Source organism: Athene noctua, chromosome 1, assembly GCF_965140245.1.
Source record: "Athene noctua chromosome 1, bAthNoc1.hap1.1, whole genome shotgun sequence".
In the NCBI taxonomy this organism is placed as follows: domain Eukaryota; kingdom Metazoa; phylum Chordata; class Aves; order Strigiformes; family Strigidae; genus Athene; species Athene noctua.
The window spans coordinates 123,721,936-123,746,347 of record NC_134037.1 but is presented as its reverse complement, the minus strand read 5'-3'; the positions used below and the strand labels follow the sequence as shown (position 1 = coordinate 123,746,347).

The 24,412-nt window shown below is 38.0% G+C and overlaps 1 protein-coding gene across 4 annotated transcripts in view; it reads left to right on the top strand.

The window, feature by feature from the left end:
• Positions 1–958: 958 nt before the first annotated feature.
• Positions 959–24,412, top strand: part of TASP1 (taspase 1) — an 87,159-nt gene continuing 63,705 nt past the window's right edge. For 2 of the 4 annotated variants that reach the window (XM_074916688.1, XM_074916877.1), the window contains exons 1-7: positions 959–1,018; positions 4,494–4,711; positions 6,340–6,407; positions 7,964–8,032; positions 16,357–16,477; positions 17,962–18,046; positions 24,224–24,303. In XM_074916688.1, the coding sequence (XP_074772789.1) occupies positions 4,567–4,711; positions 6,340–6,407; positions 7,964–8,032; positions 16,357–16,477; positions 17,962–18,046; positions 24,224–24,303 (568 nt within the window). In that variant the 5' untranslated portion in view covers positions 959–1,018; positions 4,494–4,566. The remainder of the gene's footprint in view (positions 1,019–4,493; positions 4,712–6,339; positions 6,408–7,963; positions 8,033–16,356; positions 16,478–17,961; positions 18,047–24,223; positions 24,304–24,412) is intronic. The other 2 variants (XM_074916783.1, XM_074916969.1) reach the window with 2 other exon arrangements.

The following is a 24,412-nucleotide window of genomic DNA, read 5'->3' as shown; positions in this document are numbered from 1 at the left end:
CTACAACTCCCTGAAAGGAGGGTGCAGAGAGCTGGGGATGAGTCTTTTGAACCAAGGAACAAGTGATAGGACAAGAGGGAATGGCCTTAAGCTGCACCAGGGCAGGATTAGACTGGCTCTTAGGAAGCATTTCTTTGCAGAAGGGGTTGTTGGGTGTTGGAACGGGCTGCCCAGGGCAGGGGTGGAGTCCCCATCCCTGGAGGGGTTGAAGAGTCGGGTTGACCCAGCGCTGAGGGATCTGGTGGAGTTGGGAACTGTCCATGTTGGGTTGATGGTTGGGCTGGATGATCTTCAAGGGCTTTTCCAACCTCGATGATTCTGTGATTGAAGGAAGAAGATAGGAAATCTTCCCATCAATTGGATATTCTGTAACAGGACTGTTCTAATAAATACTTATTTGTAGTAAGTAAAGTTTCTTTTCTTCAGGGCCGACGCTCTGTGATGCAACTGCGAGGAACAAGATACCAAAGCCTATGCAGCTCCTCAAGGCAAGACAGGTCAGCCGCAGGTCTCGTTCTTCCCTAGGTTTTGCTCGGTGGAATCAGCCGTTCGCGAGGAAGCCACGAGCGAAAAGCGGCCGGAAGGCCCAGCGGGGGCCGGGCTGGGGGTGGCGGGGTGCAACTGCTCCACAGGCGCCTTGCCCGGCTCCCTCTCGCCCAAACACCTTCCCCTCGGGGAGGCTGCGACCGCCATTTCCCCACCCCGCGGGGAAGGCGCCCCCCCACGCCCGCCCCTTCGGCTCAGTCCGCCTAGCCTGAGGGGGGAAGGGGGGGCGCCCTTCCCTTTAGCGGCTGCCCCCGGGCCGAGACCCCGCCCCCGGCCCCGCCGCCATTGGTCCTCCCGCGGCAGCTGGCGCCTCATTTGCCCTCCGAGCCGCCAATCGGGGGCGTCACTGTTTCCGCTAGCCTGGCTAGGTTCGTCCAATGGGAGGGAGGCGGTAGGCGGGACGCCTCATCCTCACCGAGGCAACGGGCGGGTCGACGGTTCCGGGTGTGCGCGAGGCTGGTGGCGGCGGAGGGTGAGTGCTTCGTGCCTGGTGCCGCCCTGCCCCGCCTTAGCCCGCCGATCCCCGCCTCTCCGCGGCCCGTCCTTACCCCCCCCTCCCCCTTCCCGGGGCTCCGCGGGCGGCGGTGGCGGCGTAACGGCGGCGGCGTGAGGCGGCCGCGCGGGCTGGAGCGGTCCGCGCTCCCCGGGGGTGACGTCACCGCCGCCGCTGCGGCCCCATCTCCCGGGAAAGGGGGGGGGGCGGGGCTGGGCGTTGCTATGGCGACGCCGGGGCCCGGCGGCGGCTCCGTGAGGCGGTAACGGGGCTGAAGGCGCGCCGGGCTGCGCCGCCTTCCCGCCCCTTCCGCTTGGTGCGGGGTGTGAGGGGTCGCCCGGCCCTCCCGGGGAGCTCTGGTGGGGCGGCCGCGGCCGGTCTCACCCGGGGACTTTTTCCGAATAAAAGTTTCTTTGCTGCTGCTGTTTCGTGACTGGTGGTTGCTCGTTTCCTCGTCAGCTTCTCGGTGGCTGCTGTTCCCTCTTGTTTGTCGAAGCGGTCGGTCTCTTGTCGGAGGCCTCGGCTGCTCCCCCGTGGGGTTAAGCGCTTTCCTCTCGCCCTGTTGCTCGTCGTCACACCTCCCCGCCCAGGCCTCTCACTGTAAAACCAAAAAGTTCTTAAAAACAAACTCTTTCCTATTGCCAGTGTTGAGACGTAGACATTAGCGTGTACGTCTCACCCTTTCACTCCTCAGCCGCATTTCAAAGTGCTTGCTCTTTTATAGAGCTGTTTTCTGGGCAGTGAGCACTTGGAGTCACGGGGTGACGGTGGGGGTCCCCTCTTGGCCCATGGAATAGCTGCAGTGTCTGTGGCTGAGAGACTGAGCCACTCCTCAACGTTGGGTGTGACACTCCCTTTTATTTACGTTTTTTTGAGTCCCTGTGTGGGATTCAGTGTTACTTTTTTTCAGCGGAGTAAGTGCTTTGGGCTACTTTGTTGAAAGCATTAGGGTTCATGTCCCTCAGGAATCAAACCAGAGAGTATGTCGCCACCATTTCTGTAGCTGTACAGATGTAGAAAAGTGAACTGTGTAACAAGGAGCGATGAGATCAGAAGTCATGAATGTATGACAGCCAGGAAGGAGAACAGAAAAATCTGGAAAGGGAAAGGGTCCAACGGAAGCTTATGAAGTGGAAGCAGCAGGTTTGTGAATGCAACTTGAAAGGCCTTGAAGAATGGTTTGAGATGGAGGAGGGGGTTTGGCAAAATTGAGTTGATGTGGAGGAATTGTTACAGGTGAAGAAAATTGAGATGGGTTGACTATACGTTGTCTGGTAAAAATAAACATATCCAAGTGTATGTAAAGACCTATTTAAGTTTTTCGGTCTGGAGTTATGCTATTAGATAGTCTTTAAGTGGCATCTATATCTTCATTTTCAAAGAGTATTTAACCACCATCATCACTTTCCCTACCACCACATTATTTCTTCCATTTCTTCAATAATATAAGGTTCCTTACTTGCTCCTCTGACATTTAACTGAAGTCCTTGTCATGCCTGTGTTGCTGTAAGGATGTGGTGTGCTGTAACAAGTTGTAGCAAAGCAGAGTTTGCAGGAAACAGTCTGTGTTTCAGCTTACTGCCTGTACCAATAGCTGCTGGAGCTTTCCTCACTATTATTAGCAAAAAGGAAGTAAGTGCAGTGATTAGGACTTCACTTTTAGCTCTGAAGTGTATACAGGAGACCATGACAGTTGGATGTAGTCCATAAATGCTTTTGCTCTCTGTAGAGTCTATGTATTATAGCAGTCTTTTGTGTGTATATATAGATACTTACAACAATAAGTTCTTATTTAATTTTAAAATATAAACTTAAAAATATACGGATACTTATATATATTTAGCATCTAAGAAAAAGAGTGAAAATAAATTACTTCCTAGAAAGCTGTGCTAATTTTCATTACTGAAAGGATGGTTGTGGTAAACCAGCAAGTTTGTCTGTTCTGTGCCTGTGCTGAATCTTGCTAAACATCATTTGCATTGTTTTGGTTGCTTAAATAGAGTGGTATTTAATTACTGGAGTAAGCCATATAGCATTAGCAAAATCTGTGGTTTAAATCCTAGGTATTAAACATTTCATTTTTTCAATTTCTATTAACTTTCTAGTATTCTTAGGTTACAAGTCTCTTCTGAGGTGGTAGGAGTGATAGACATCATATTGGAATACCTTAATGTTTTATAGAGGTTTTCTCCATTCATGCATTAACACTATATGCTTTTTTACTTCCTGAATTAATTCAACATGTAGAATGTCTCTGGTTTTGATTTTACCTGCTGAGCTAGAGAAATGGTATTGTGTCAGGATTAACATGTATTAGGCTGTGGATAAGAGAAGCAGTAAATACAGTGAATTTGTTTTCTGACTCCTGAAAGATACATAGTTTTGTACTTTAATTTGGGAGTTATTTTGTTTTGTATACTAGAAAATGCTGTCAGTTTTTCCATTAACTTTCTATAAACTTTTAATTCTATAAACATCTTGAGGGTTATGGTCAAAACCAAATAGGGTTACTAATTTATTTGAGGTCAACTTAAGCATGTTGTGGTTCACTAATAATCACGGTAGCTATTCCTACACTTATGTAGCAAGCTTTCTTTTACTGTTTCAGATTTATTTGGCATTTTTTTTAGAAATATTTTGCCTTAAAAAAAAGTTAATTTCTCTTTTTCTTTCCCCCTCACAAGTCAGTGGAGAATAACAAGAGTAAGGGATGAAAAAGTATGGAAGAGTAGGAATTCATTATAGGTTCTTAAACAGCTATTTCCTGCAAAAGAAAGGAAAAGGTATGGCATTTGTAAGTGTTATGCATATGCTACAATTCTCTAGAGCTCATGTTCATAACTTCTTATATGACTATTTAATTTGTGTTAATGCACAGATTTTACATCCCCTACATAAAATATAGGCGCAAAATCAGGCAGAGGCTGGTGTGTGATTAGAGGATAGGAGATTCTGCTGTGAAAGCATTTATACTGTCTTTCAGCTTTTGCCAGCATTGATACAGTGCTGCTTAGGACTTTGCGCACAAGCAGCGAATGACACTTTTAAGAAGTAAAGATTGTGGCTATAGAGCATCATCATCACATTAAAAACCAGTTAGGCATGATGCATGGAGAAATAAAGTGTACTGTTGAATAAAAGGAGACCATAGAAAACAACTTTCAGTCGTGGACAAGCCTTATATCACCAATTCCCTACAACATTTGGAAAGATTGTTAGATTCAAGTTAAGTCATAATGAAAAGGCTGCTTTTCAAGTTGCAACATGGATTTTGATTATTTTAAGTCTTATTAATACTGGTAGCTAGGGAAGGTGCAGAACTTAGAAGGCCTTTTTTCAAGAGGCACACTCTCCTTGTTTCAAACCTCTCTTCCCAAAGTTCTTCCTGAAGTTATTTGTATGAAATTAATCTCCTGAAATCAGCATCTAATGTATGCATGTGATTTGGTTTTAGGATGATTCCTCTCCAGAGTTTATTTTTGAATGGAAGGATGCTCTTTTCCAGTAGAAGATGGTGATCCTAATGTATGATCATGGAGAAGGGGATAAGTTCAGTAGAAGTGTTACCTTCCAAATCGTCTCAGGTTACAGCTGTAAAAGTGGTGGTCAAAGAGCCCGAAACAAAGCAAACCCAAAGAGGGAAACGAGTGGGATTTGTGCTTGTCCATGCAGGTAAGATGCAGAAGCATAACAGCTGGAATGGAAATAGTGCATATACAAACTAAATAGCAACTAAACTTCTGTATTGGCTTTGGATTACTAGTGTGTTAACGAAGTGACATTAACTTTGGGTGTAAATCTGGGAGTGGAGAGTTTGATTGGAAGCTACATTGGCTGGAGGATCTTGGAAATTGTTAATAAAAATGTTGGGGTTTGTGTATTCTGAATGGTATTGTTTTTCCTTCTTGACAAAGAAAACCCCAAACAAAATCCTTAAATTAAATGATTATAAAATGTCAGATTCTGCAGTTATCTGCTAAGCTTGGGAAATGTACAAAATGTGAGATGTTTCAGTCTTATTTTCTTACCCTACAGAAAGATCAAACATAACTGTTACTGACAGTTTCTTGTCTAGCTTGTCCATAAGGATAGTCTAGTTAAGACTTTTTGAAATCTCCCTAGGCTGTTTGTTGCAGTACTTCACTTTTTTTTTTTTTTTTACCCTTTTGAAAGTTTTCCTCCAAGTCTATTGTTTTGTTTGGGTTTTTTTTTGGTTTTTTTTTTAAATATTTTTTCATATTTAAGTGAATTACTACTTATTTTTTCCACATGTAATGAAGAGGTCATCTTTTTGTGATACAAAAATGATGTGTTGTGTGTCAAATTCTTTTCTAATAGATTCTTATATACAGTTGATCTTGAAAATATTAGTGATGCTTATGTCTGGCTGCATATTTGTTTTTAGCATATGCTTGATGACATGGAGTGAAACTGAGCAAAGTAGCTTGGTGACACCTAAAATATTTGAAAAAACAACATGCTTATTTTGGTTTGTAAAATCCTAAGGTAAAGAAAACCCCAAACCCTCAAAGAGCTTATTGTGCACTGATATGTGATGACCCTGGTATTCTAAGAGCAAACGGATAGAACTGTTCGATATGTTGTCCTTTACCGGGTTATTTTCTCTGTTTAAAATTCTTCTTTCACTAGTAGTCGTAAAACTTGTTCTAGTAGAGTTTTTCAAAGCTAACACTTCTGGAGGTGAGGAAAGGGAAGTTGAGATAAGTTCAAAAAACAAGAACACGGAAGAAGGTGGAATTTAAATGTCAGTGTGCTAGTCTTGTCTTATTTTTCTGAGGCTGTATTTAGTCAAATAGTGGGCACTGATAAATTTTTCAAGTCTCTGGCTCTAACGCAGGAGTAACGAGCTCTAAAAATGCAGCATAAATATGAGATGAACAGAATGAGTAATTGCAAACTTGCAGATCAACGGTAAAAGGAAAATTGGAGTTTGACTTAAAACCAAGGTTTTTGTTCAGTGATGGACAATAAATTAAAAAGCTATGCTGGCAGTTCTCCAAGAATGAACAAAACTGGAATCTCTTGGAGGAACAGATTGTATGACGCTGAGATTTATACCTGTATGCTTCTGCATATTTGCTCTGTATCCTGTATTTTACTGTGTGTATTTGAATTAATGTTGGAATGTATAAGGTTGTCAATCTTTGATACAAAAAGGAAATGCCAATGTAATCCTGAATAAGGAAGGGTGTATTTGTCTGTATCTTAATTCTTTATGTGAACTATGGGCTGTAGTTTGACAGATAGTCTAATCTCTTTTCCTTTTGCCTTAATTTTAGGTGCAGGTTATCATTCCGAATCCAAAGCTAAAGAATACAAGCATGTGTGCAAAAGAGCCTGTCAGAAGGTATGTCTTACCAGGTCCACACTCCTATAGTGGGTATACAAGAAATATATTTGGGAGCACTGTCCCTTCTACATCCAGGTTTAGTTACTCAGGCTGTAGGTGTTTCTAGTGGAAAAATGGAGCAGCACAAGTGAACGTGATACAGAGTTAATAGAGATCATGGCTGTGAGGTGCAGCCAGTTCTTGTCTGGTGGCAAATGGCAGACCCCAAAGGAACAGTGAGGGAACAGGAGAAGGTCACAGTCGTATCTACACAGAGTATTCCTACAGCTTCCTGCGCTGTTCCTGAGGCTCTGGGATTTCTGGAGCTAAATATGGCATCTAGATTTTTCTTTCAGCAATGTCCACTCTTTTTGGAATTGATTTAAACTCTAGCATCCAGATTGCTCTGAATACAGGGATTTCTAGAATCTTTTTCTTCTTGATAGATCTGAACTTCTTAATAGGAGGGGAGGTAGAAACAGCAAAAACAAAACAAAAAAACCAAACCCCCTTCCCAAAGCTGGAAAGAGAGAAATGTCAAGACTTTAATTTCCATTGAAATTAATGGGGTTTTTTATCTCCCCTGAGAACTTAACTTTGGAACTAGCAGGTCTTGTCTAGTAAGTGTTGAATGAGAAGCTGCAAGACCTGTCTCCAAAATTTCTAATGCCTTTTGCTTTCTCCAGGGAGAAGGAGCTGGGAAGCTTGGCAGGCTTTTTAGAAGAGTCTCAGAGTTGGCCTCTGATAGTTATCACTTCATCTTGCAGCTTTGTTGCTCAATCCTAATAACAATCTAATTTCGTAATGAGAAGTCTCAAAAATCATCCAAGCTTAACGCTAGCATCATTAAAGTTGTGCATTAGCCCTGATGATATTAATTTTCCAGCTAATTATGTGTGAAAAAAGGATGTTTGCTGTTGAACTTAAGTCTAAATTGAGATTCCATTTGGTTCCTTAAGCCAACATAAATAACTTGTATGAATAACAAACAGTCACAGGTTTGTCTTGCAACTGAAGATGTAGCCATAGTGGTTTTCTGGGGCTCCCTGAGAGAACTTGACTGCAAAGTCTTGTCTAGTATGGATCTAAGAAATAATATTAGGCTCTAGAAGTTCATTTTTGTGTGCGTATATAATTTGAAGATAACATTGTCTCACTTGATTTGTTTTAGTGTGTTGGCTTTCAGATGAGCTGACTTGTAGATTCTGTTCAATTTCATTACAATTGTCATATATGGTGCTAGGGCTTTTTGTTGGATCTTGAAAGGAAAATCAGAAACTTCTTGACTGAAACATTGTTTGAGGATACTGGTTATAAGAATTTATTTTGCTATAGATTTGACCATGCAGGAACCTGCTATTAAATGCAGTGTCATAATGTCGGAGTAGTAAAATCATGCCTTCAGATCTGCCCTCGCATGGTGCCTACTGACTATTTCCAGTGCCTCTTGTTTTTATGTTCTCTTAGACTTTAATTTGGTGAAGATTTTGTTTTGTACAGGACTAAGAATATGTAGGGCTTAGCCACAGAGTATTAGAATTTCCTAATCTTCAACTAAAAATTCTGTTTTACAGGCAATTGAAAAGCTACAGGCTGGTGCTCTTGCAACAGATGCAGTGACTGCAGCACTTATAGAATTAGAGGTATGAATTTCTGACTAGTAGTAAATAAGTCTCTTGGATACATTGCCAGATTTTTCTGTAGGAAGGTATTAATTCAAATGGGAAATCGACTGAGATTTCCATTTTTGTGCTACGCTAATTTTATACTTCCCTTTTCCACTAGGTTTTGGAGTAAATTTATTTAAAGACTTTCTAAAAAGGCAAACTGAATAAAAACTATCTAGTTGGTGCAGTTTGGTTGTCATCTTAGGTGTGCCTTATCAGACAGTCTTTAACCTTCACGAATAAATACAGTCATTAAAGACTTACTGAATACTTTGTAGGGAACTTTATTTTTGATTCACCAAGCTACAGGCAGACTGTACTGGCTGTGATTCTTAGACAGGGAAAAAAATCAAAGTACTGGTCACATACGTTAACTAGAAATTCTATGATGAGTCCCAATTCCTTTTGTTTGCATTAATATCTCATACTGGATTATGTTTCATTTCTTGAAAGTGTAATCCAAAGAATTTAGATGAAGTTAGTCTTTAGTAGTTCTGTTAACACTCTCATGTAGTAATTATGCTGAGGTAACTATCTCTGGGTATGCTTTCTGGTGTTGTGTTATTCATACCTTTTTCAGTTCTTCAGGGTAATTCTACAAAAGTGATTGCATAAATTTAACACTGCTTGTCTCTCCATCCAGCTAAAGGACCCTATGAAAATGAAGTAGGAATTTTGAGTTCTCATTTGTCCAACAACATAATTTTGCTGTGAGTTTAAATTAGTGCAGTCCCCAAAGGCTTTTATTCTTGCATTTTTTCCTTTGTGCCTGTATGATCTCTGATAGGATAAGAGACTAGAAACAGGCTGTTCAGAGAAATGTGTCTTCAGTGTAAGATAATGCTTTTTTTCTGATTTTTATGGCAAAATAATTGGAGAAGAATAGGACAAGTAATGCTTTTATTTCAAAATGGTACTTGTTAATTCAAATAGAAAGTCTTGATAATCACAAAGAGATGAGCAGTTACTTGTGAGGTTTTTGGAAAAGTGTCTTTTTGGAGTGGTGAGATTTTTATAGCATCTGACTTCAGTGAAGGATCCCTGTGAAATAATGTAGAAGAGAGTAAAGCTAAAAGAATTTCTGGGATGTAAATGAGGCAGATTGGTTATTGTCCCAGGTTCACTAATCCCTCATGGCAGTAATGACTGAAACAGGTATTCCTCTTCTCCTGTAAGGAGTAATTGCTTCTTCCTCTCCAACTTTATTAGTAAAGAAGGATGGCAAAGTAAGTGTTGTGCTGTAAAAATGGTTTCCTAGCTTTGGAATTTATAGTAGTATTCTGAGAGGATTAGCAGTGGATTTGCTTACACGTATGTTGGGAAAGTGTTAGTTAACATACTTGATAGGGTTAGTGTAAGGCAAGCAGTACATACTTTAATATGTGTTAGACATGCTGACTAGGAGCCAAGACTTCAGTCATACTTTTAACTTGGCAAGGTTCTTGGCTTTAAACAGTACTTTTTGGTCTCCACTGAACTGTTCAAATATGCTTTCATGTGCTGTCTTATACATTACAATCATTACAATACAGCTATGTGAAAACAAAAGGTATCTGTCTAATAGGTTTATTTATAATGCACTTCCATAAACTGACTGAAGCTGTGGTTACTTCACCAGATTGTTTTGTGTGTCAGTTCCCTCCTCAGGGGGGAAAAAAAAAAAATCTACTTTGTGTTGTGATTTTTATTGTGTTCCTGAGCTACACGGTAGAAAACATATTTTAAGAAGCCTAAATCAACAGGTATATATCTCTTTGCAGCTGTGCCTGGGGTAAATATTTTATCTGGTTTTGTTATCCCCAAGAGACTTTTACTTTAGTAGTTTTAAATACTTTGAAGTGACATCTTGTGAGAAGTTATGGCTTTAAGATGAAATTAAATTAAAACCCTTTTATGAAATTACTTCAGTCAGCACCTTTTTTTCCTCATCTGTCTTGATCCTATTGTGGTGTTGCCTGCCATCATTCCACTTCCTTGTTTTATAATTGTCCCAGGTAATGTGCTTATGTGTACTGTTGCATAAAACCTTTTCTTTCTAACTTTTTCCTGTTTTTAAGTTTAAATATTATTTTGTTCAGGTTGTACTGCTGTCATTAATGTAATTATTTGCTTTCGTTTATTTATTTAATGATTTATATAACCCCTTAATTATGAGTTATCATCTCTGTTACTGGGATGAAGTATATGGGGTTTGGGATTTGGGCTTTTTCTATATTAAAGTACATAGCTATGCAGTTACATTGAGGAGAAATCAAAGGTATACTCAAAATAGAAGATGGTGTGTATTGCAGGGGCAGTTTTTTGAATCTGGTATAAGAAATCCCAAAGTGTTAGACTGTCAGCTTCCAGAATGTTGAAAGGTTTGTATCTACTTATATCTCATTCATTCATATCTCATATATCACCAGCTCCAGACATCTCTGTCATTTCTGGACAGACATTTCTGCGTCTTCTGTTTTTATTCTGATGTTTTTCCTTTTGCTCTATGGAAAACAGAAACTGCACGTGGCAAGTCAACAAAGCAAACAGAATAGTTTTTCTCATCGATTACAAAATTTTATGGGTAAAAATGTCAGTTTGTATGTTGACTGTCTCTCTAATGAGCTATCACTACCCTTTTGTTTATGCAGGAAAAAATAGTGCCTCTTTGTAAAGTACTTTAGCATTTTGAGTTGGCAGATACATAGCACAAATCTGTATGAAAACAATGTTTGTTTACATGTGTCACTGTAATACAGATTAAGATACAGAACAACAAAAGTTTGTCTAACATGTAATAACAGATTCCATTGCGGAATACAGTTTGTAACTTTTTGGTGTTTTGGCTGCTATAGAACACATTGCTGTGAGGTTATCTGAAAAATTTAATCACTTCTGCAGTTCTCCAGGACTTCTAATGCTGTATTCAAAAAAATCTGTAGTCTTTGCAAGGCACAGATATCTTTTTGTGGAAGTGTCACAAAAGATGATTTTATTTTTCCTCAGTTCCGCTCAATTACACAACTCTTATTACACAGAATTTCAGCTAATCCAAGAGGCATCACTTCAAAGACTTGTTGAGGCGCAAGACTTGCTCTTGATCTTTTATGAGCAAGCTGACAGTTTGCTTGTGGTATGCTGTCTGCTTTTTGTTTTGTTTTTGCAGACTCTAAATGGAGAAAGAACAGCCTTTCTTTGTTGGACTGTATGAATCTCAAGTGTTCTGTGATTAAGATCACAACGCTAATAGTTAACTAGAGAGAAGGTAGATTTCTTTTCCAAAGTAACAAGAGCAGCTGACCCAGAATACTGTTAAAATAACTGTGCTGGTCTTTGTAAGCATCAGCTGTATTTGCTAAGTTGATAAGGCAGTTATGTTTTCCAGTTTGTGAACTCTGTCATTGCAGGGAAACAAATGAATGGGTTACCTCTTTCAGTTTTTGATAATAAAATGGGTCTGGACAAGGTGCTTCATAAGACTTACCATTCCTTTTTGCACTCTTGCTGTCAGCCACCATATGAAGTCTGAATTTCTCTTGAAACACAAAGGGATTTGAGCAGCTTTTTCCTGGGGTGGTGAAGGTCCACACACCCTGCTTAAAACTTGCAGTTTTCAACAAAACCACATGCTGATTGCATTTATAGCTGGCTGGAAGAACAGTGTGCAGTTTCAAGCTTTTCTTTGACCATAGAGCACCAGAAAGTCTACTGTTCAGGTTCTGGAGACAAGAACATAAGTCTGTTGTAAAGAATGATGAAGATTTCAAACTTTTTCAAAGTCTAAGCTTATTAATACTGTGTGTAGATCACTTTCTTTTATCTGACTTCAGTAGAATGTTTTTTATAAATTTAAATTGGAAATTAATATGATTAGCAGAGATGTGGATGTCACATTTTGGTTTCGATCTCCTTCAGTGAAATTGCTCAATTTACTTTGCTTCTTTTTGTTGTTGTGAATCAATGCAAAAGAATATTTTGAACCTGATGGTATACTCGAGCAGTGGGGTTGTGTGGGTGTCAGCAAAATTTTGCAGTGAAACAACTTGTTTCTTGATGAATTGTTTTTTCCTTGTTTTTTGTTTATTTATTAATTTCATAGTAATTAAGATTTTTGAATCTTAGTCCTAAGGACTTCTCTTTAAAGATGAAAGCACAAAGCCAGCGGCCTTGTTGTATTAAGGCAGTCACCATAGATGAACTTTTAATGGGTAATGAACTGGAAGTTGTTAATTCTAGTTAAAAGCAATACTATGATGTTTTGCAGCAGAGCGGCTAACAGTAATCTGTGGCAAAAGTGTTCTTTGAAAACATTTTAGCTGGTGTAATTGAAAAGAACGTGACTCATCCTTGTACATCCATTACTTCTTGTCACTAAAACCCCAGAGAAAAAAATATTTTAAAATTACAGTGTGTAAAAAGAAATGCCTGTAGACTTTGAATCCCTTTTAAAAGTTGCAAATAAACCATGGCCAAAACTGTATCAAAGATTGGTGGAATGTTCTTTAATGCATGTTGAAAACAGAGCATTTTATCTATTTGCCTAGATGTAATTCAGGACTATTAGTGTTAGTTGAGTAACTTCTTCAGGCATTCCAACTTTGACCACAGCTAGAAACTTCAGCATGCCTGTGTTTGCTGCCAGAACGTTTATAAATACATCTTGAAGTAAAAAGTATTCTAAAAATAAAAATTATACCCTTGGTAGCTTGAGAGTTTTTACGAGATGGGTAACTTGGGAAAATGAAACTCTTGTTTAATGTCTTAAAGCTTTGTATTATCTCCTTTGCTACAGGTTTAAGTTCTAAGTTAGAGACACTTCAGGGGTGAAGTAATTGCCAGGTAGTTCAGTATTTTTCACATAATTGAAAGCTTATTTTTTGTTAAAATGCTTTGAGTAGCCATTTGTTTGTCTTTTCCCTCTTCTTTTCTACTTTTCTATGGTAGTAGGGCTTGCTGTTAACACGAAAAGCTCATGCTTGGTTTGCTTTCTTGGTTTTGTTTTTTTTTTTTCAGTTTCTTTAGAAATATAAAGGCTGATCTCTGCTTGTTTGTTTTTGTGGGGTTTTTTTAAATAGAAGTATATTCCCAAAGAATTAGATTATAAATGTATTATAAACCTTTTCCTCCTTTCCCTTCTTTCCTATTTTTGGATGCATGCCTTGATTGGGTTCTTCCCCATCCTATGGTAGTCCTATAATTCTTGCAGTACTGCATTTTTCTGTCTGAGGGTATGAAGAGACTGTTTCATTTAGCTCAGTTTATTTTCTTCCCCCTTTGAAAGCATGCACGCTTCTGTTTTAATGTTTCTACATTCCTTGAAGGTTTTGAATTTTCATTTCAAAATACACCTTAATTTTAATAAGTTGTTTTCCTCCATTTGTATATCAGAGTCTTGAAATCTTTTGGTCAGACTTCGCAGAGACTTGTGTTTTCAAAAAGAGATGTGTTTGTGTGGTGTATTTCATGTCCTTACCTATTAGTAGAAGTAGGTGGGAGTTTCTGTTTCCATTTTTTGTAAAGGTTTTTCCCTGCCTTATTTCAAAGGCTTTATGTCTCATCTCGGAGACATTCAGGTATCAAAAATTCCATGCATTCACACCCAGTTCCTGCACTGTCTGAAGCTGTTATCACATCACCTTTCAGATGTGTGGAGTTTAGAGTAGACCATCTTCCTCTTGGCAGTTCTGAGGCAGTCTTCTTAATTGAGTGCAGTCTAATTGTAAAGCTAAATAAAGCTCCACAGAAATTTTGAACAGGTGCTTGGAATTTGTTCTTTATTTCTTTTTACTGGAGAAGCTACTTGTGTTGTGACTGATTGTACTGGTAAGATTCCTTCTGACTCCTATAATGAAAGAGTTACGCCACTGACGAGGCATCTACGGTTTTGTTGGTGTGGAGTTCTAATTTATCCAACATTCTATAGTATTCTGATAAATATTCTTTAGGGAGAAGCAATTGGCATTCTCTTTGTCTTGATCCTCTAAATCGTCTCCTGGTGTGTTCTCGATGTTGTGCCAGGGAGTGTTCTATGCCAAAGCATCAGGCACATCCAGATTTTTAGAAATAAAGTGAACTGGTACCACTCTGTATCCTGTATTTTTTCCCTACCCTCTTGATTATTATGTTTATCAGATGATAGAGAGCTTTGTCTTGTCTGCAGAAGGATTCTGAACAGCGTTACTAGGACTTCTGTTCTGCTGGGTCCTTCTTCCTCCTTATTTGACCATGACATCTAATCTTCAGATAACATCTGTCTTTGCTTTGTGGCAGTGACAAATCTGTAGAGCATGAAATTATTCTTCTTTGCTAATGCTTTTTACTATAATGCACTGAGCAAACGTTTTTTGGAAGAGAGCATTAGAAATTTGTCTCCAGGCTTTCAGGTCTATGCACTCTGATTACATAGGGGTAAGGAACTTGGACAGCACTATGAGTAAGAATTGTTCATCCTAAAGCATTCCTGTTTTTACTTTGTTCTCTAAGTACCTTTCACCATTCGCATTCAGATTCCTCCCATCACTTCTCTGATCCTTTTGTTCTAACCTTCACTGACTCAGTTTTCTTCATGCTTGTGGAGCCTGGGGAGCAATGAAGTCTGTTAAGCCAGCAGCTGCTCTGCAGTCTTGCACCTTTTCAAAGCCATCATCTTGGTAGCCTTTTAAAAATCATATTCTCCCCCCTCTCCTCCTTCTGGGGAAAGTTATTCCCTGTGCACTAAACTGCAAATGTTTCATTATCCTAAAATCTTTTCAAATTTACTTATTTGCTGTGAGGCATAGCTGTCAAAATGAACACCACAATGAATATACACAGTGAATTTGAAGATCTGTTCTGGTGTGGGATAAAATGGGATAAAATCTTGTACTACTTCTTGGATGAAGAAGGAAAGCAGAGGATGAAGATGAGTAGTATAAAATGAACATGGAGAGGTTGTGGTCTGTTTCATGGTTACATATTAATCGTGTATTATGTATTCATGATTCTTCAGGAAGATGGTGCTTTGGTGACTCAAATCCTAAGAACACTTGAAATATCTCTCTAAATTAGAATCAACATCTTGAAAAACAGATTTTGAATTTACTCATTACTTGCTCATTTGAAACTTAACAAAAACTAACTGGCTTACTAACATCAAATTTATATTTCATTTCTGTGTGCTCTCTTTTGTTTCCTTGTATTCATTACAAATTATTATGTACAATAAAGAAGATTTAATGTTAACATTTAAGACAGAACTTTGAGCTGTTCCCAGTAGATTTGTTTTCTGATTCAGCTTTTGTTGCATGTACTGTACTGTAAAAGTATGACCATGTAATTTCATTGATGTGTTCACATGTGGCCTAGATAGCCATTTTTCTTTTTCATATCCGGTTGTTACACTGTTGTAATAAAAACAGATATGAAACTCCAAAAGCATGTAGCATTTCTCTGAAGTTTTACTGTTTGGCAGTTCTGGGCTATTATCTTTCTTTGTTCTGTACCCATTTTGTGCTTGCATCTAAAAAGAGGGGATTATATTGAGCTGACAGTGAGACTCCTGAACTGTGCTACTTTTAAATTTTGAATTTTTAAAGTTCATGCGGGGGCAAAAATGGGTGATTCTAATTTTAGCATGCAAAGCTTTTTGTCTGAGAGCCTTGAGTTTGCAAAAAGCTACAGAAGGTGCTAATAAAAGAGGAGTTAGTTTTATAATTAATTCAATGTTGTTTCATACTTTCTATGAAATATATCTTGGTTTTGATTCAAGAAACTTCCAGACCGCAGTAATGATAATGATTGAATAGAAATTTTACCAAGTGACTTGTTACTGATGCCAGTTCTTTATTTCTGCATGCAGAGCTGCAGTCATAGGCTTAGGATGTTAAGGAAAGGGACAGTTCTGTTTTGCTGCTGTCATACTTCAGAATTTCCAAGGTAGACTGTGTTCTGTGCAACCATTATTAGACGTTACTTAAGTGTTACTTGATGGGTTAGAGACCGAATGAAATGTGTATTTTGGGGGAGGGAGGGAGAGATTTTCACTCGTGTTGTAAGGCTTTTACTTGCATATAAATGATCATCATAATTTGTTGGGTGATTGTGTTTTATATTAATGCATTATTACACCTGAGATATATTGCACCCTAGAGAGGGTATAAGGTATCCATTATAGTAATTTGAGATGCCCTGTTCAAATTGCTGTTGTTTTGGTTGTGGAAGATTAAACTACTAGAATAAGAAAGTGCACTGCCCCAAGCTTAGTATCATCAGATGAGTTATACAGAGGTTTTGATCTAGTCTGTTATGGATGTGGCCTTATAGTGTTTTGTTCTTATTTTTAGGATTCTCCTTTTACAAATGCAGGATTGGGGTCTAACCTAAACCTTCTGGGTGAGATAGAATGTGATGCCAGTATAATGGATGGAAAGTCACTAAATTTTGGAGCAGTTGGAGCACTGAGTGGTATGTTAATTACGTATTATAAAGCTAAATAGTGATTTAAGTGCAAAGATAAATTTTGTTCTTCTGTTATTTTTTTTGGAGGGGGACACACATTGTAAATACTGCCCCATTTAAATAAATTCCACCACCTTTAAAAAAAGGGGGAGACATTCCTGCTCCCTGAAATACTGTTTTGTGTTAATTTGCTTTGTGTGGCATATTGTCTTATTAGTTCACTGATAACCCTTTGATGCAGAACAACTGTATGATATTATACAGTATTCACAATGGGAGTGAGTTTGTCCAGATGAATTTGTAGAATGATAACATTGTAATAAAAAAATATAATAGAAAAAATTACAAGCATTTAAACTGGGATTTATATTTGGTTTTGTTCTCTGTCTCCTCAAAAAACTTAGTGGTATATAATTCAATCATAAGTCCAATTGATATTTTGCTCTCTTAGTTCAGCTGCTCAAATTAGGGACCAAAAAAGGGACCAGAGTTTCTTTGTAGTGTCAGAAAGTTGTTCAGGGTGCTGGCCTCCAAACTGAAGCCTCTCACATATTCTTGAGAATGGGCACAGCTGCTCATCTGTCAAGCTGTTTGCTTGGGACATAAATATATGCTATAGCTGGTTTCATTATAATTTTTTTCACATGATCAGGTGCATTTGGATTTATTTTGTGTGTTACACAAATGTATCTAACCTGGTAATAGTATGGGACATTTAAGCTGAACTAATGTGCTGTGCCTTTTTTTTTTTTTTTTTTTTTGTGTCTAGTTTTAGCTTTCAGTACAAAACAAATATAGGTACACAGTCCCAAATAGGGATTGATGAAGTTTTGTGTTAAGTACATTGAACAGCCTTAACTGTTACTATTGAATAGCTTTTCTGATAACATTTCAAGCTTAGTTCTTTATCCTAGAATAGTTCTAAACTGTGGTAATAACTTCCTCATGTAGATACAAATCTAAAATAAATAGTAAAATTAAGTGTTTCAAGGCTTGTTTTTTACAAAATGTAACCTTCCAGTCGTGGGGAAGGAGGAAATGAGGGAGTGAGAGAAAGCTAAGCCTGAATCCTATAATCCCTGTTTTGGCCAGATAGATTCAAATGAAAGCTCTTTCCATCTCAAAAAATTAATACTCGTTAAAACATCTTGGGCTTGTAGAATACTATAGATTTAATTTGAGATTTCTGTGGTAGGTGGTCACTCCTAATGTTTCAATATAATTCTTTCTTTTTTAAAACAAGCAAACAAAAAAAGTGGGGGGGATGTTTATTAGAAGGCTTTGTCACGACTGACTGATAGAACATCAGTGAAGGAAGAACTGATAAAGTTGTTATTAGACTGAAACATAAAATAAGGTGTCTCTTGATGACTTGGTAAAGCCTTGGAAATTAAAGGAAGCTGACTTCCGTTGCCAAAATGAACACTACAGTGCTATGTGGAAAAATATTTTAATGTTTTGTTCCCATTTTTTGCTAATTTTTTTTTCAGGAATCAAGAATCCAGTTTCAGTTGCAAATAGATTGTTGTGTGAAGGGCAGAAAGGAAAACTCTCTGCTGGCAGAATTCCACCTTGGTAATTGCTTTGTTCTGCTTGACTTTACTTTGGTCTTTCATCTCTACTGCATGCAAATTTGAAGGTTATATCTTATCCCAAGAAGGCTGGTGCTGTTTTACATAGCAGTGATAGTGTGCCGTTAAAAAGAAGATAAGCTTTGTTCTCTGATCTTGAAACATCTTGTGCACTTGATGAAGCTGTGGGTAAAATGAAGTATTGTCAATAGATGGCAACATCATTTTGTGATAATTTCTGCCTGTGTGATTATTTCCAGTTATGTCATACTGAATTCTTATGTTTATTACTGCGGCATTTTGAAAAATCACTAAATACATCAAGATGTAAATGCAATTCTACTGCCTTTGCCTCTGCCTACCTCTAAAAAAAGCAACAGTTTTTAAGAAGTATATAAAAGAATCCTACTTTATTGCCTGTCTTTGTGGCTTTATTTTGTAGTTACAGTGTGGAAATGTGCAATGTTCAGTAACTTCCTCTTAGCCAAAATGGGAAGTTATTTTAAAGATAAACTTAATAGTATTTACAACAACAGTGAAAACATGCACTCCTTTATTGAGATGGATATAATACTTCGATGGAAGAGGTAACGATTCAGTGCATAGCAGCATTGAATATTACTGCATCATTTTGGGAACAACCCACTATATGTGTCAGAATTGATTGCTCTTGAAACCTTCTTATTTTCATTAGCAGCTTAAATTGACAAGTGGAGAACTTGAATGATTAATTCATGTTTATTGACTGCTATCCTCAGTCATGCCTGTTGCAGAAATTTGCTACCATTTGCTAACTAATGGGCTACAGTATATGCAGATGTATTAAACCAGCATTTATGTAGTTTAAAATGTGTATGTTTAGATTCACAAATTTTACTTTTCTTATTATGTTGTTCTGTAAAATTAGCCAAATAGTCTGTAGCTGGATGGTATAGTATTCCAATTTAAACAGTGAGGAAAAGCACTGTTTCAGTGTTCTGTCGTGCTGCAAAGGAAGTTCATAAATCAAAAAAAGCCACCCTGAAACAAAAGCATCAAGCAGATTTTGCATTTAAAACTCTTTTCTTTATGACAAAAGAAAAGAGTAACTGTAGTTAGTGAGATAACTTTTTTTCAGATAAGTTCACTGAGGAATAGGAACTTGAATTTCAATTGCTGTTAATAGCTCATTTCTTCAGGTGTCAGAAGAAAGAGGGGCATAGCTGAGTTATGTTAAAGAGGGTGTCAATTGAGGTGGGGTTTTTTGGTGTTCCAGAACTAACACTGGAGTCAGCTAAGAGCAAGCACTTGTGATTTCGTTTTGTCTGTATCATCACAACGTTTTCACACATTGTTGTAAGGCAGAGGATATGGGCATGACCTAGTTTATGCTGCTATTATCGTAAAAATAACTGAATGGAAAAGAAACTATATCCCCTTGCCCTCAAACAACAAGACTAAATCTGTCAAACCCTGTGCAAGGTCTTGGCTAACAGATGCTTTAAAGACAAAGGAGCTCAAAGTCTTGAGGCAAGAGGTGAACTTTCTTTGGAGCCAGCACATACAGTTTATTGTGCAAATGTTGTGGACCTGAGTTGCCTAATACATATTTTCATTTCCTTTTTCCCATTCTGCGTTTTGAATGTATATTTTATTAGATCAAATTAGTGACTCCACGAACTGGTGGAATATGATGGCTTGTGCTTGCCTTGGTAGATGCTCCTGTACATCCAGGGTACCCCAAGTCCAGAATGATAGAGTTCACGCTCATTGTAGGTGATGACTATTGACAATTTCATGCCTTGCCTTTCTGGCAGGGTTTGGCATGGCACATTGCTGTTTTGGGACAGAAATATATTCCTGCGCAAGCTGGATATATATAGAGTCAAATGACAAGAGAGCAGTTGTATTTTGGCATTCCTACCAAGTGTCAGGATTTTAGTAACTGATTTTTTGTTTATAAAGATAAGCAAGTTTCATCTTGTTTCTCATGGACAAATAGCATATTTGGGAATCTTTCAGATACTGCTTAGCCTAAGAACCTGTCTTAAAGAAACCCGGTGGTAGAGTGTTTCTATAGCATGATCTAAGCTAGCTGAATGTTTCCTGGTCAGAATGTTTGGCACATGACCACACAAGAAAAATTCATAAACTGCGGGGTTAATAAAAGTGGCATTACGGAGATTCTTGTGTATAAAAGAACACATGAAGGAGTTAGTTTGGCATGTTTACCCCTGTTCAGTACCTGTTTTTATAGTGACAGTTCAAAACCAATTCAAAGTGATATATTTCTAATTTTCCGTAGAAGAAATTCTAATAAGCGTGAATGACTTTATTCTGAGATGGTAAGCTTGTTGGGAAGGAGCGATCAAGTGTCCTAACCGCTGTATCCAATTTGCTGTAAATTGCTCTGTAGAGTGTGTAATTTTGGATCAATATCTTGTTGTCTTGTTTAAAATACAGGATCCCACTATCCAAATTAAAATTGGAAAAGTTTTAAGTGGAGAAACCCTGAATGCATGAGAGCATTTGTTGAAACTGCTAAAGTTCTACATCTTTCTGTCATATTTATTCAGCTTGATGTTGTCAGGATTTTCTCTGCCTATGTATGCAGGAATGGAAAATACTGAACATGTAAATGTTACATATTATCATAAAAGATATTCCTGTTCATTGCATAACTTTACAAAAGAAATCACTGTTACAATTCCACAATTATGTATTGGATGGATCTTTGGAAGTGGTCTTTGGTCACAGAACAATGAATTAGATATTTGGTAGTAATAAGTTTGAAGATTTTCTATTTTTTACTCTGAGACCTTTAATTTCGTAAGGAAAAAAGGCATATTTACATCTGTTTACTATTAAGTGTAGATATGTAAGAGTTGCAGGATGGTACAAATATACCTGAATGTTTCTTTTCTTAGAACTCTTTAGTACTGCTGATGTCTAAGTTGATGTCTGTATCCCTTTTGCAGTATTAAAAGTAACCCTTATGGGAAATAATCCCTTTTTAGGGTTGGGGGTTTTTGCCCCTCTTTGATTATACAGGGATTTGTAATTTCTTCACAGTTTTACAGTACTGTAGGCAGGATATGTACATAGTGTAAACTTGTAGGGCAGTGTGTAGTCAATAAAGTGCCTAGAGTGAAGACCTGAACCACCTTTTTATCTCTGATCTATATTCAGAACAGTTTCTTCTTCGGAAGGGTGATTTCAGAGTGATTGCTGCATTTTATAATAAATGCTACAAAGTGAGTTTGTTACATTCAGGATCACCTTGGCCATCGTTAATGAACCTAACCTTCTTCTGCCACTTCTGTTTAGCTTGGTGTGGCCTGTCTCCCTGCAGCCCATATTAAATGGCCTTGTTTGGAGCAAACAGCACCAGGATAACAATGTTTTTGGAGAAAATGGCCTAAAAAGACCATTTTTAAAGACCTTGACTTGCATTTTCCATTAATATGGTCTAGTTTGCCTGGAACTGGAAAGAGTATTCAAGCATTGGCTCCTTGCTGGGAGGATGTTTTCATCTTCTGTGTGTTCTGAGCCTTTACCAACTACAGAGTACTCTTCGTTTGATGTATTTGCAAGAAAGAGCTTTTTATCTTATTTGTGCAGAACCAACTTTCAGAGTAACAGAGCACAAACTCATTCATCCTTTGGTTTTTGTTTTTGTTTTTGGTTTTTTTTCCCCCTTTGGAAAATTGTATTTTGTATTAGCCTAAAGGCTTTTGAAACTTGGTGGGGTTTTGGCTCCTTTCTGTAGCCCACTGGCTTTGTTCCTTATTTTCCCTCTCCCCCAGTAAATCAAGCTTGGTGGTAGTTATTTAAAGGTAGTTGTTTGGTTTTTTTTTGTGTCAGTTTAAAGTATTGCCCTGCTCATTCTTGCCTGCTGCAGCTTTTCTGCATGGCTACATGGATGATTCTCATGGCAACTAAGGCAGTTCCCTAGTGCCAGTCTGCTGGTTCCCACCCTCTCGCCACCCTATCATCTGTGGCTAGTACAACTGTGTGTGTGGCTGTGTGCTGAGCCGGATCACAGAACTTGCTTTTGGGATGGTGTAAAGACTGTTTAGTCTTGTTTAGATTATATGTATTTGGCTACCTGCAGAACTGAGTTCGTGCTGTATGTCCTGTAGGAGTCTCTTACCAACTAATCCTATATCAATTAATAGGAGATACAATATAAGTAGTACAGACAACAAAGCACTAAGATCCTGATTTTTTTTTTGTAAACTGTTTATTTTAACTTTTCTGTGATTATGCTGTCCTTTCAAGACATCTGAACTGGAAAGTTTAAACAAGGTGAATGATCTCTGTGGTGTTATGGGGCTTCAAGTTGATGTCTGTTTCAACTAATCCAGCTATTCTTTGGGACCAGAATAGGAAAATACTTTGTCTGTGCCCATCTTATAGAAGGGAAGAGGAATCTAGGAATTAAGAACGCAAGTGTGAGCAAAGTAAAAGTCACATCACCTAGGTTTTGAGACATTCTTATGTGCTTTTTTTGCACTCATCAAGTACTAGTGACTGTTTCTGTGTTTTTAAGTATTAAAAAGGCAATTGTGATTGCTTGTAAAATGCAGTGTTTCTGACTGATCTGTGCTATTCAAGTTACCATATATAAAACTCCAAATATTTGAGCTTGATACTTTCTCCACTTACCCTTCTCCTCTGTGTAAACTGTTTTATTGAACAGGAAGTGCTTATTCACTTCCTGAGAATGTATTGTTGATGGAAAACTTTTCTTTAAAGACCAAAACCTTCTTCTTTTAGTCAATGGAGGATACTACTTAATTAGGTTTGGCTACAGTTTGCATTTCTCTCTTATGTTAATGAAAGTGACAGGTTGTTTCTTGAGCGCTAGCTTACCTAAGAGGAGACTCTCGAGTTCTCCCAAAGTACCCACTAACTTATTCTACAGTATCTTGCAACATGAACAATATTTATCTGGAGCAGCACTAACGATGGTAAGAAATATGTATTTAAAAATTCAAATTTTCATATAGATAAACTTTTGGTTTGAGACTTTTGTAAGGAAAGACTGGACACACCTCTTGTATTGGTTAAGTCATAGAGAAGACAAAGTATCACCTCAAGAGACATACTGAAAGCTGCAGGTGTCAGTCAGATACAGCACTGTCAAGAAAACTTCCAACAATCTTAATGCCAACAAATCTGCTATATCAATAATGTTCTCAGAATTGTAGTGCTAGGTAGCCCCAGGGACATCTTTGTAGATGATATAACTTCTTTAGCCTTATATTTATAAACCTGGTATTTCTGTAACGCATTTTGAAATTGCTATAAATCCTCAGTCTTTATTTCTTGTGTCCATTAGGCAGTTGTGTTATTCTTATTTCAAAAGGGGGATATGAAGGTAAGACTGGAAATAGTTGTCCTTTATCGCATTGCTGTTGTTAGTACTGTTGCACAGCAGCAGTCTGAAAGTGTGTGATTTTCAACTACTGCATTCCCCTTTTCAGGGAATCAGATTAATTTCTTTAAGGGGAAACAGTATAGATCATTGAGGCTTGGGTTTTTTTCCTCTCCTTAAAAGTTAAATGTACGTGTATATTTTTCTGCTATCATTCATTGTCACAGCAGTGCATACTGTCTCACTACTGTAAAGTGTTCAGTACCAACTAGAAATTAAGATAGGTTGTTGGGGTTTTTGCAGAAAAATGCGGTAGACTTGTCTCCTTTGCAGATGCTTGGTAAAACTCCATGAGATAGACCTTCATCCTTCTAAATAAGGCTTATTTTTAGCTTGTGTTGTACTTCTCAAAATAATTCTTGATATTCATGTGGCACTGGCTGACTTCACTGGAAGTACCTTACCATTCTCACCTCATTCATCCCATGTTATTGGTCTTCAAGATCTTACTAAGTTGTTATAGAGAGCAAGACTCTAGATGGCTTTGTCCTGTTTTAGCTGCAATTAAACGCTGGTGCTATTTGGTAATTAATTTCAAATTTAATAGCACGTGTTTTTATCCAATACTAAACTTAATGTCAGAGCTGCATAGTCTTTTAATGAAACTACTTAAGGTTGCCAAATGTAATTATAGCTGACATTTCTATGAAATGTAGACAGCTTATGATTTTAAAATGACCAAACCAAATAGAAAAAATAATTGCAAGAAAAGGGGGATTTGTTATATGGTTTTGTTTAAACTCCCTCTTCTGTGTCTCCTAGCTTTTTAGTTGGTGAAGGAGCTTACAGATGGGCAGTTGATCACGGGATACCAGCATGTCCTCCAGGTATCATGGCTACAAGTGAGTAAACTGGTGGTGTCAGTAGGAAGAACAGGACAGAGTAATTTTAAATGGTGCCTCATATTTTGAGGTGTACATCACTTCATTGTTCCTAACATTCAACTAGCTT